General features: G+C 34.1%; 1 protein-coding gene across 3 annotated transcripts in view; it reads right to left on the bottom strand.

Moving 5' to 3' along the window:
- anapc1 (anaphase promoting complex subunit 1) overlaps positions 1–10,938 on the bottom strand; it is an 84,239-nt gene extending 73,301 nt beyond the window's left edge. Inside the window, exons 1-12 of one of the 3 annotated variants that reach the window (XM_048203882.1) lie at positions 10,700–10,938; positions 8,813–9,049; positions 8,571–8,726; positions 6,334–6,376; positions 5,471–5,571; positions 4,761–4,843; positions 4,553–4,626; positions 2,566–2,708; positions 2,142–2,365; positions 1,838–2,047; positions 1,661–1,756; positions 1,461–1,551 (exon numbers count right to left, since the gene is read on the bottom strand). In XM_048203882.1, coding sequence (XP_048059839.1) covers positions 1,461–1,551; positions 1,661–1,756; positions 1,838–2,047; positions 2,142–2,365; positions 2,566–2,708; positions 4,553–4,626; positions 4,761–4,843; positions 5,471–5,571; positions 6,334–6,376; positions 8,571–8,726; positions 8,813–9,025 — 1,434 coding nt within the window. In that variant the 5' untranslated portion in view covers positions 9,026–9,049; positions 10,700–10,938. Of the gene's footprint in view, positions 1–1,460; positions 1,552–1,660; positions 1,757–1,837; positions 2,048–2,141; positions 2,366–2,565; positions 2,709–4,552; positions 4,627–4,760; positions 4,844–5,470; positions 5,572–6,333; positions 6,377–8,570; positions 8,727–8,812; positions 9,050–10,404; positions 10,541–10,699 lie in introns of those variants that run through there. The other 2 variants (XM_048203884.1, XM_048203883.1) reach the window with 2 other exon arrangements.
- Positions 10,939–12,831: the final 1,893 nt, after the last annotated feature.

Below are 12,831 nucleotides of genomic sequence, written 5' to 3'. Positions count from 1 at the left end.
CGTCTGGATCTGTGCACAGCTGAATCATCAGACTAGGTAAGCAAGCAAGAACAACAGCGAAAAATGGCAGATGGAGCAATAATAACTGACATGATCCATGATATCATGATATTTTTAGTGATATTTGTAAATTGTCTTTCTAAATGTTTCGTTAGCATGTTGCTAATGTACTGTTAAATGTGGTTAAAGTTACCATTGTTTCTTACTGTATTCACGGAGACAAGAGAGCCGTCGCTATTGACATTTTTTGTTTTTCAATAATCCGTTCCATATACACTGCCCTCCAAAAGTTTGGAAACACCCCTGGCAAAGTGTGGTTTTGGACGATATCAGCATAAACCCTTATAATTTTTTGGTGCAAATACATTAAAGTAACGTTTCCAAACTTTTGGAGGGCAGAGTATATGAACGTTACTACATTGTGACATGAACAACCCTATACTGAAGGATGAAGAAGCAGCAAAATGCTAATATTGTCGATAAAACTAATCAGGACAAACTTTTAAGGACTTATTTTGTAAGATGGACCCAGAAAAACATAGTTTCTATCAAAAGTACATTTAAAGGGATAGTTCACCCAAAAATGAAAATTTGATGTTTATCTGCTTACCCCCAGGGCATCCAAGATGTAGGTGACTTTTTTTCTTCAGTCGAACGCAAATTATGATTTTTAACTGCAACCGCTGCCGTCTGTCAGTCAAATAATAGCAGTGATTGGGAACTTGAACAATAAGAGTCGAAAAAACTTCCATAGACAAGTCCAAATTAAACCCTGCGGCTCGTGACGGCACATTAATGTCCTAAGACACGAAACGATCGGTTTGTGCGAGAAACCGAACAGTATTTATATAATTTTTACCTCTAATACACCACTATGTCCAACTTCGTTCAGCTTCCGGCTAGTGAGGTCTGATCGCGCTCTGACAACGGAAGTGATGTCTCGCGCTCATTGAAGTATATGGGCGAGACATCACTTCCGTCTTCAGAGCGCGTTTTTTGACCTCACTAACAGGAAGCTGAACGAAGTTGGACATAGTGGTGTATTAGAGGTAAAAATTATATAAAAAATGTTTGGTTTCTCGCACAAACCGATCGTTTCGTGTCTTAGGACATTAATGTGTCGTCACGAGCCGCAGGTTTTAATTTTGATTTGTCTAAGCAAGTTTTATTTACTGTTATAGTTGAAGTTCCCATCTACTGCTATTATTTGACTGACAGACGGCAGCGGTTGCAGTTAAAAATCATAATTTGCGTTCGACTGAAGAAAAAAAGTCACCTACATCTTGGATGCACTGGGGGTAAGCAGATAAACATCAAATTTTCATTTTTGGGTGAACTATCCCTTTAAATTTACTGTAGAACATGTAATTACAACATATGAACGTAATTTTCTGAGCGCTAAATGAGGAATATTGTGATATTAAATCAAATATTTGACTCCCTCTAAATCAAGTACTCACCTCAAGAGGGGCGGCATCTTTTGCGGTGATAACGGTCACTGATGCAAATATCAGTTGATTAGTTTCATTGCTCTCAAGAAACTTCACACACCTGCAAAATGCACACAAGACAGATCATTTAATTTAAGATTAGAAGCACTAGAGCGGTTAAATAATATGAAAGCATCCAATTAATGTAGAAGCAAAACATAAACATTCACCTGAGCTGCTGGTGGGACTCGACTAAGAAGCACAGGTACCTGTTCTCGCACAGGTCAGAGGTGATGAAGACTTTAGAGGCCTGGCAGCCTTTCTCCCTGCAACACGGACACAACACTGACTTCAGGACAAACATCAACAGTAACCTCATGCTCTCGGCTCATCAAAACTCAGTGCACCTGGAGATGGCGCTGGTTTCTGTCCACAGCTGCTCAACGCAGAGGTCTGGGAGAATGGGCTCCATCTCCGGCAGCAGGGCCGTCTCGTTCAGGGTGCTGTTGGGAGAGGCCAGGATGCTGTGGCCGCGCGGGGACGGGGTGTGGCATGACATGTTGAAACGCTGAGTTCCAGAGAAAGAGGGCACGGCGATGCCAGGGGAGTGAGCCCGACTGACGTCACACAAGAGAAACCGAAAGAGCATATTTGCATATTTGGTGTACAATACCACAGAAAAAGCATGTTTTTTTTCATATGTGGACATACCTGAGAGCAGCCATGTTTGAAATGCTTGGCGAGTGAACCCGCGAGTGCAGGCCCGGGGAGGCGGGAATCCGGCTCTGGTTGTGCAGGGCGGGGCAGTGCAAGGGCGAGGCGGGCGAGTCCAGCCGGGTCACGTTTCTCAGGTGGGTGCTGAGGAAGCTGGGGGCTGCATTGGGAGTTTGAACCGGACCGGGCTGATCTGGACACTTCAACACTGTGGTCTGCTCCTGCAAACACATTCAAAACAGGTCTAGATGTTAAAGATCTACAAGTATTTTGCACATAACAATGACCAGGACTCTGAGTGGATACTCTATTACCTATTTTTTTAGCCTGTATTCCTGTAATTTGTTTCATAATTCCTGTGACCTTGTTTCTTTCTGTGATATTATACCTTTCATGTATGCATTACATTAAGCAGCCATACCTCAGGTGTGACTTTGCGCAGGTTCCAGACGGTGTGTGTGCACTGCTGCGTGTCGTACGTCATGATAATGGAGGGCTTGAGGCAGGTGAACACCACTCTCTGAGCGCTGTCGGAAACATACTGGAGTCGCGCCTCAAACAGACCTGAACCAACAAGAGCATCAACATATATGACATACTGTATTCTGAGGTCACAAAGGTCAGAGATCAACAGTACATCAGCGTCATTATCATAGAGTTAATTCAATGGTGTCCAAAACGAACACTTTCCAATTGCCAAATGTATGCCGTCTGATCGTGAACAGACCAGGTGTAAATGCCCTCTGAAACGCTTTAAATCCGACCAAATTTCATTTTCAATTGACAGGTAGGTCATTTTAGACCATGGTATCAACATTAATTCAATAAATGTTCATTTAATTAATAGTCATTATAAATATGGCTTAAATGGGTCAGTTCCAGGACAGAAGATCATGGAGAACACGAGTGCAAAACCATGAGAGTTTGTGTGTCATAGTGGAAAATAATTAATAATTGCACCACCATAAATGACCACAAAAAAACAAATGATTGCCAAATAATATTGATAATCTTAAAATAAATTAAAATAAAATAATATCAAATAAAAAATATTGTCTTTGTGTGTCATAGTGGAAAATAATTAATAATTGCACCACCATAAATGACCACAAAAAAGCAAACGATTGCTAAATAATATTGATAATCTTAAAATAAAATAAAATAAAATAAAATAAAATAAATAAAATAAAATAAAATAAAATAAAATAAAATAAAATAAAATAAAATAAAATAAAATAAAATAAAAATATTGTCTTTGTGTGTCATAGTGGGAAATAATTAATAATTGCACCACCATAAATGACCACAAAAAAGCAAATGATTGCCAAATAATATTGATAATCTTAAAATAAAATAATTAAAAAAAATAAATAAATAAAAATAAAAATAAAATAATAATAATAATAATAATAATAATAATAATAATAATTGCACCATCATAAATGACCACAAAAAAAGCAAATGATTGCCAAATAATATTGATAATCTTAAAATAAAATAAAAAATATTGTCTTTGTTTGTCATAGTGGAAAATAATTAATAATTGCACCACCATAAATGACCACAAAAAAGCAAATGATTGCCAAATAATATTGATACTCTTAAAATAAAATAAAATAAAATAAAATAAAATAAAATAAAATAAAATAAAATAAAATAAAAAATATTGTCTTTGTGTGTCATAGTGGAAAATAATTAATAACTGCACCACCATAAATGACCACAAAAATACAAATGATTGCCAAATAATATTGATAATCTTAAACTTTCCTTTCTGAGATACAGCGCTGTTATTGTTAACTATTAATATTGTTTATGGTAATTGAAATAAAGCTGAAAATAAAATAAAATTAAATTAAATTAAATTAAATTTAATTCAACTTAAAAAAATAAAAATAAATACAAAATATACAAAAATAAAATAAATATTAAAAAAATAAACAAAATAAATAAAAATAAAATAAAAATAAATAATAATACTAAATAAAATTAAACTTAAAATAAAACAAATACAAAATATATATAAAAAAATATATAAAATAAAATAAAATATAAAATAAATTAAAATAAAATAATAAAAAAATTAATTTAATTAAATTTTTTAAAAAAATAAAAGAAATATAAAATATAAAAAAAGAAATAAAAATAAAATGTTGTCTTGGCAACTAACTGAAATAAAAGTTTAAGTTGAAGTACTAAAATTACTAAAACCAAAAATTAAAAATAAATATAAATATTTAAGAAAAACAACAATTAAAAGCTAACAAAAATTAAAAACACAACAAAAACTAAAATTAAAGTGAAAAAATTCAAATGTAAAAATAAAAGCTAATTTAACATTAATAAATACTATAATAATGCATAAATCATACTAAAACAACACTGACTGAAAAGTTCTCAGGTCTTACCGCTGGACTTACAAACAACAGGAGCGATTTCATCTAAGGGATGCAGCATGCTGAACAGGGTCGGGAGAGGTTCCCTGACAACAAGATTCAAATCATTCAACACCATGTTCACACTACACACATATTCCTTTACAACACTCAAATTCAAGCACATACCGTATTAACATTCTGCATGTTAAAGAATGAATAAATAAATAATCAAACATACCTGGTGGGGCTCATGTGGCCGTCAACTGTGATATTTTTGCGTTCCAAAAGTAAGCCAAACTTTGTTGACCAGAGAGCGGAGACCTCAAGAGAAAGACGAAACATTGCAATTTTGTAGCTGATGGAAAATAGTATTTATGCTAGAATGTGATTGTAAACAATGAACCATACTATATTCACAGCATTCATTGCTGTATTGCTTGTATTCAATCTAGATATTTTTACAAACAAGCAGACAAACTTTAATTCTATTATTGAAAAAATACATTGTGCAATGCAAAAGTTTCAGGCTCCCAATTTCAGTCTCGTTTATAAACGCACAAGTCAGAAATGTTTAGGAAGAGCCTCTGGGGCAACATGCCAGAACATGCTCATGTAAAATAAAGCCAGCATTAGCCAGAACTGTAAATTGCGCTGTCTAAATACTGTTACTAAAACCAAAACCGCCCCCTTTCCTGTCTGTGTGCCAAATATCCCATTATGCCTCATGAAATGTACAACTACCACACATAATCAGTCACTGAGCTGAAAGAGAGTCAGGCTGACTAAATCCCTGATGGCAGTAACAAACGTTCTGGCTCTGCTGGACTGTTTCCTCCAATCACACAGAGGCCATTTGAACTGGATTTGTGAGTGAAGCATTCATTATATGTTTCAGACACTGATGTACTGAGGAGGAACTCAACAGACACAGACATTAAGCGTTCTGACCTGGAAGGGGAGTGGAGATATGAAGTCTTTCCCACTCATGCTGTGGACGTTCACACAGGTGCTCTGGACGATACACACCGTCTGCTCCACAACATCCTTTACTGGAGATCACGGGGGAAAATAATACATTTTAGGAATTTATTCACTTGAGAATTAATTTACTCTCCTCCATGTCATCCAAGATGTTCATGTCTTTCTTTCTTCAGTGGAAAAGAAATGAAGGTTTTTGAGGAAAACATTCCAGGATTTTTCTCCATATAGTGGACTTCACTGGGGTTCAACGGGTTGAAGGTCCAAATGTCAGTTTCAGTGCAGCTTCAAAGAGCTCTACATGATCCCAGACGAGGAATAAGAGTCTGATCTAGAGAAACCATCAGACATTTTCTAAAAATAGATTAAAATTATACACTTTTTAACCACAAATGCTCGTCTTGCACTGCTCTGTGATGCTCCACGCATGACGTAATCATGTTGGAAAGGAGATGATGGTTTTTCACCCTACCGCGGTACTTCCACCTACGTCACGCGTGAAGCATCACAGAGCAGTGCAAGACGAGCATTTGTGGTTAAAAAGTATATAATTGCTTTTTTTGGACCTTCAACCCGTTGAACCCCAGTGAAGTCCACTATAAGGAGAAAAATCCTGGAATGTTTTCCTTCATTTCTTTTGACTGAAGAAAGAAAGACATGAACATCTTGGATGACATGGAGGTGAGTAAATTATCAGGAAATTTTAATTCTGAACTAATCCTTTAAACATTCAAGATGCAATAAATTAATATATAAATAAATAAAATGCAGTATTTCTTCTAACTTGTGTGGCAACAATAATATAACAACACAAAACTGCATAAAATTCTTACCATCTTTTTTAGACTGAGGAACGGTGAAATTACACCATAGAGCCTATAAAACAATAAGTGAAATTATATTATACACTGATTTATGAAAAGTATGAAAAGCGATTCTTAAAGGGTTAGTTCACCCAAAAATGAAAATAATGTCATTTATTACTCACCATCTTCAGAACACAAATTAAGAAATTTTTGATAAAATCCGATGGCTCAGTGAGGCCTGCATTGACACATTCAGTGCCCAGAAAGCTACTAAAAACATATTTGAATCAGTTCATGTGACTACAGTGGTTCAACTTTAATGTTATAAAGCGACGAGAATATTTTTTGTGGAGCAAAAACACAAAATAGCAACTTTATTCAACAATATCTAGTGATGGACGATTTCAAAACACTGCTTCATGAAGCTTTACGAATCTTTTGTTTCGAATCAGTGATTCAGAGCGTGTCAAACTGCTGAAATCACGTGACTTTGGCAGTCCAAACCACTGAATCGAAACAAAAGATTCGTAAAGCTTCATGAAGCAGTGTTTTGAAATCGTCCATCACTAGATATTGTTGAACAAAGTTGCTATTTTGTGTTTTTTGGATTTCATCAAAAATATCTTAATTTGTGTTCTGAAGATGAACGAAGGTCTTACGGGTGTGGAACGACATGAGGGTGAGTAATTAATGACAGAATTTACATTTTTGTGTGAACTAACCCTTTAATACAGCAGCCCCAAAAAGTATTTGGGCTTTAAAAAGAATTAAAGAAATTAATAAAGGATGCATTCAATTGATCAAAAGTGACAGTAAAGACATTAATAATGTTACAAAAGATTCTATTTCAAATAAATGCTGTTTCTATTCATCAAAAAATCTGTCACCATTTCCACAAAAATATGAAGCAGCACAACTGTTTTCAACATTGATAATAATCATAAATGTTTCTTGAGCAGCAAATCATCATATTAGAATGATTTCTGAAGGATCATGTGACACTGAAGACTGAAGTAATGATGCTGAAAATTCAGCTTTGATCACAGGAATAAATTACACTTTACTATATATTCACATAGAAAACAGCGGTTTTAAATTATAATAATATTTCATAATTTTACTGTATTTTTAATCAAATAAATTCAGCTTTGATCAACAGAATAAATTACATTTTACAATATATTCACATAGAAAACATCTATTTTAAATTGCAATAATATTTCACAATTTTACTGTATTTTTAATCAAATAAATTCAGCTTTGATCACAGGAATAAATTACATTTTACTAAATATTCACATAGAAAACATCTATTTAATTGTAATAATATTTCACAATTTTTACTGTATTTTTAATAAAATAAACTCAGCTTTGATCAATGGAATAAATTACATTTTATAACATATTCACATAGAAAACAGCTATTTAATTGTAATATTTCATAATTTTTACTGTATTTTTAATCAAATAAATTCAGCTTTGATCACAGGAATAAATTACATTTTATAATATATTCACATAGAAAACAGCTATTTAATTGTAATATTTCATAATTTTTACTGTATTTTTAATCAAATAAATTCAGCTTTGATCACAGGAATAAATTACATTTTATAATATATTCACATAGAAAACAGCTATTTAATTGTAATATTTCATAATTTTTACTGTATTTTTAATCAAATAAATTCAGCTTTGATCACAGGAATAAATTACATTTTATAATATATTCACATAGAAAACAGCTATTTAATTGTAATAATATTTCATAATTTTTACTGTATTTTTAATCAAATAAACTCAGCTTTGATCACAGGAATAAATTACATTTTACTAAATATTCACATAGAAAACATCTATTTAATTGTAATAATATTTCACTGTATTTTTAATCAAATAAATTCAGCTTTGATCACAGGAATAAATTACATTTTACTATATATTCACATAGTAAACAGCTATTTTAAATTGTAATAATATTTCACAATTTTTACTGTATTTTTAATCATATTAATTCAGCTTTGATCACATTTTACTATATATTCACATAGATAATATTTCATAATAATATTTCACAATTTTTACAGTATTTTTGGTCACATAAATGCAGTCTTGGTGAGCAGAAGAGACTTCTTTCAAAAACATTAACAAATCTTACCAACCCCAAACTTTAAGTAGTGTATGCAAAACATACAAAAATACCAAACATAATATTTCCTCACTACACCCAAAGACGGTTTGGAAAAGTGAGGTTTATTCAGTACCTGCTGAACTGTGCTGTCCACCGTGAAGGCCTTGTACACATGTGAGGCTTGATTCTTACTGCCACGACTCCAGATGACCATGTTTCCAGCCACATACAGCTCCTCCTCATACTCAACCTCATCAGGAGCGGTTCCCTTCCTCAGCTGCCAGCGCTCCTGCCAATCACACCACGATCATACTCAAAACATTCAGCATTTTAACTAACAGCTGCTGGAACAAACAGTCATACGGGAGAAAGCACCTTCTCTCGCTCCTGCAGAGTGACCTCCTGAAGGGATCCCACGAGTCCAGCCGCCCCATCGGAGGACCAGAGCTCAGAGGCCGGCTGGAGCTGCCGCAGCTGGAGATTCACGGCATTCGGGTGATTTTTGCAGTGCTCACGACCGAACGGGACAAACGACTGCAATTCGCCTGCGGCTATCATTGTGGCTCTCTCTTCATAGATGTGCGACATGAGTTCCCAATATCAGCATTATTTCTGTGAACACACACAGAATGAGTCGACATTTAAGTGCATTTGTCCATGTTTTTGACGTTGCTGCTGCCGTTTTTCACACACACAGAATATGTGAATGTGATTTACTGCATCAGTGTCCGAAACACTAATGAATGCGCTCACAGAAAGTGAGATAGTATATGTTGTATGTTGTAAAATTAGATACAGTTTGAAATATTTACATCATACAAATGTGTATATAATATTATTATATTATCATTTTATTATACTTATGATAGCTGTCCATCTGTTTGTCTGTCTATACTGGATTTTCTTTCACTGTTTATGACAAAACATCTGTGCATATATCCACCTGTCTGTCTATCCATCCATCCATCCATCTATCCATCCCATATGTATCTATCGTTCTATCTCTCTGTTTGTCTGTGCATCCGTATGTTCATCTATCCATCCATCCCATATATATCTATCATTCTGTTTGTCTGTATCCGTACGTTCGTCCATCTATCCATCTCATATCTATCTAGCGTTCTGTTTGTCTATATATCTGTCCATCTGTCTATCCATCCATCCATCTATGTATCTGTCCATCATCTATCCATCCATCCATCTCATATCTATCATTCTATCTATCTTTTTGTTTATCTATCTATCTATCTGTCTGTCTGTCTGTCCGTCCATCCATCCATCCATTCATCCATCCATCTGTCTATCTATCGTTCTATCCATCTATCGTTCTATCTATCTATCTGTGTCCATCTGTTTGTCTGTCTATCTATCATCCATCCATCCATCTATCCATCTATCTATCTATCGTTCTATCCATCCATCTATCTATCTATCTCTGTGTGTCTATCTGTCTATCTATCTATGTGTCCATCCATCCGTCTGTCTATCTATCGTTCTATCTATCTGTGTGTCCATCCATCTATCCATCTGTCGATCGTTCTATCCATCCATCTGTCTATCTATATCTGTGTGTCCATCCATCCATTTGTCTGTCTATCTATCCATCTGTCTGTCTATCTATCGTTCTATCTATCTGTGTGTCCATCTGTTTGTCTGTCTATCTATCATCTATCCATCTATCCATCTGTCTATCTATCGTTCTATCCATCCATCTGTCTATCTATCGTTCTATCTATCTGTGTGTCCATCTGTTTGTCTGTCTATCTATCATCTATCCATCTATCTATCTATCGTTCTATCCATCCATCTGTCTATCTATATCTGTGTGTCCGTCCATCCGTCTGTCTATCTGCCTATCTATCCATCCATCCATCCATCCATCTATCTGTCTATCTATCTATCTGTCTATCCATCCATCCATCCATCCATCTGTCTATCATCACACATATAAATCTTTCTTTCCATACCTCTATCTGTCAATCTATCAATCAGCAGCAGAAGTTCATCATCTGCAGACTAAAACACGACATTCATCAGTATCGTGTGTCAGTGACGTTACATCTGTATGACATGCGATTAATTCATCACTTAATTAATTAATTCAGGGGGAATCCTTCAGCAGATTCCTCAATCACAACCTCTTATCTGTTCGTTTTCGCTTGTAATGTGACAGTGTTTAATCAAGAGAAACACGAAACTATTATATTTCAGTCAGTCAGGATTAGCAGCTACGCTACTGCTAACATCCGCTCAAACATTCACCTGCTAATAACAAATAGTCGAGCTTCCGGTCCTGCAGTGCCGTCCTTCCCTGTGACAGATGCCTCTCCCTCTGCGATCGCCTGCTCGAGCCCAACATACAAACACATCAAAGTGTGCAGTGAAAACGATCGAGCACACTACACTGTTCAAATGAACGCGGACATGTTGTTATCCCGTGACGCACTTCCGACCTTCTGACCAATCAGAGAGCTGCGTTCAGGAAGTGCACGACGCACGCACGCAGAACTGGCGGGCCTACAAGATAAACAAGTAATGGTTGTGTCATGGCAGTACCATGTTTATTTTGATACATGCCATGGGTACTAAATAATTACCATGGTACTTTACACAAACCCATAGTATTATCACGTATATGTCCAAAAAAACATGATTTTCCATGGTGCATGTCCAAAAAAACCCTTGTAAAACCCTTTTTGGCAGTATTTTTCTTAAATAAAGGTGTCAACATTGAAAATCATATTTTATATTATTTATCCTCTGTAGGGTATGTGGACTAAAAGCAGGGAAACAATCAGAGAATAATCATAAAATTCTGATTATTCATCGGTCCACTATATGGGACATCAAGCATCAATAGCAATATTTCAGTTACAATTCATACTGTTGTTTTAAAAATACTTCATCTGCAGTAACTTTTTTGACTGTAAATAAATGCATTTGTGTTATTAGAATATAATTTTCATTAACATCAAAAAAGTAATGTGATTACATAATGCACATTGCTTTTTATGCATTACTTGTAACATCAAAAAGTAATCTCATTACGTTATGCATGTTACTTGTAATGCACTGCTTTACTTGTTAGATCAAAAATTAATTTGATTACGTAATGATGGTTACTTGTAATGCATTACTCGTAACATCAAAAAAGTCATCTGATTACATAATGCGTTACTTTTAATGCATTACTTTTCTCGTAACATCAAAAAAGTAATGCACCTTACTTGTAATGCATTACTTTACTCCTTACATCAAAAACTAATATCATTTCATTATGCATGTTTGCTTTACTTGTTAGATCAAAAATTATTTTGATTACATAATGCAGTTTACTTGTAATGCATTACTTGTAACATCAAAAAAGTAATCTGATTACATAATGCACATTATTTGTAATACGTTGCTTTAATTGTAACATCAAAAAGTAATTTGATTGCGTAATGCATGTTGCTTGTAATGCATTACTTGTAACATCAAAAAAGTAATCTTATTACGTAATGCACGTTACTTGTAATATGTTGCTTTGCTTGTAACATCAAAAAGTAATTTGATTGTGTAATGCATGTTGCTTGTAATGCATTACTCGTAACATTAAAAAAGTCATCTAATTACATAAGGCATGTCACTTGTAATGCGTTACTTTACTCGTAACATCAAAAAGTAATCTCATTACGTTATGCATGTTACTTGTAATGCGCTGCTTTACTTGTTAGATCAAAAATTAATTTGATTACGTAATGATGGTTACTTGTAATGCATTACTCGTAACATCAAAAAAGTCATCTGATTACATAATGCGTTACTTTTAATGCATTACTTTTCTCGTAACATCAAAAAAGTAATGCACCTTACTTGTAATGCATTACTTTACTCCTTACATCAAAAACTAATATCATTTCATTATGCATGTTTGCTTTACTTGTTAGATCAAAAATTAATTTGATTACATAATGCAGTTTACTTGTAATGCATTACTTGTAACATCAAAAAAGTAATCTGATTACATAATGTACATTATTTGTAATACGTTGCTTTAATTGTAACATCAAAAAGTAATTTGATTGTGTAATGCATGTTGCTTGTAATGCATTACTCGTAACATTAAAAAAGTCATCTAATTACATAAGGCATGTCACTTGTAATGCGTTACTTTACTCGTAACATCAAAAAGTAATCTCATTACGTTATGCATGTTACTTGTAATGCGCTGCTTTACTTGTTAGATCAAAAAGTAATTTGATTACGTAATGATGGTTACTTGTAATGCATTACTTGTAACATCAAAAAGTAATTTGATTATGTAAAGCGTGTTATTTGTAATGCATTACTTGTAACATCAAAAAGTAATTTGATTACGTAATGCGTGTTATTTGTAACGCATTACTCGTAAC

This window comes from Megalobrama amblycephala, linkage group LG10 (genome assembly GCF_018812025.1).
Source record: "Megalobrama amblycephala isolate DHTTF-2021 linkage group LG10, ASM1881202v1, whole genome shotgun sequence".
In the NCBI taxonomy this organism is placed as follows: domain Eukaryota; kingdom Metazoa; phylum Chordata; class Actinopteri; order Cypriniformes; family Xenocyprididae; genus Megalobrama; species Megalobrama amblycephala.
This window is presented reverse-complemented; position numbering and strand designations above follow the sequence as displayed.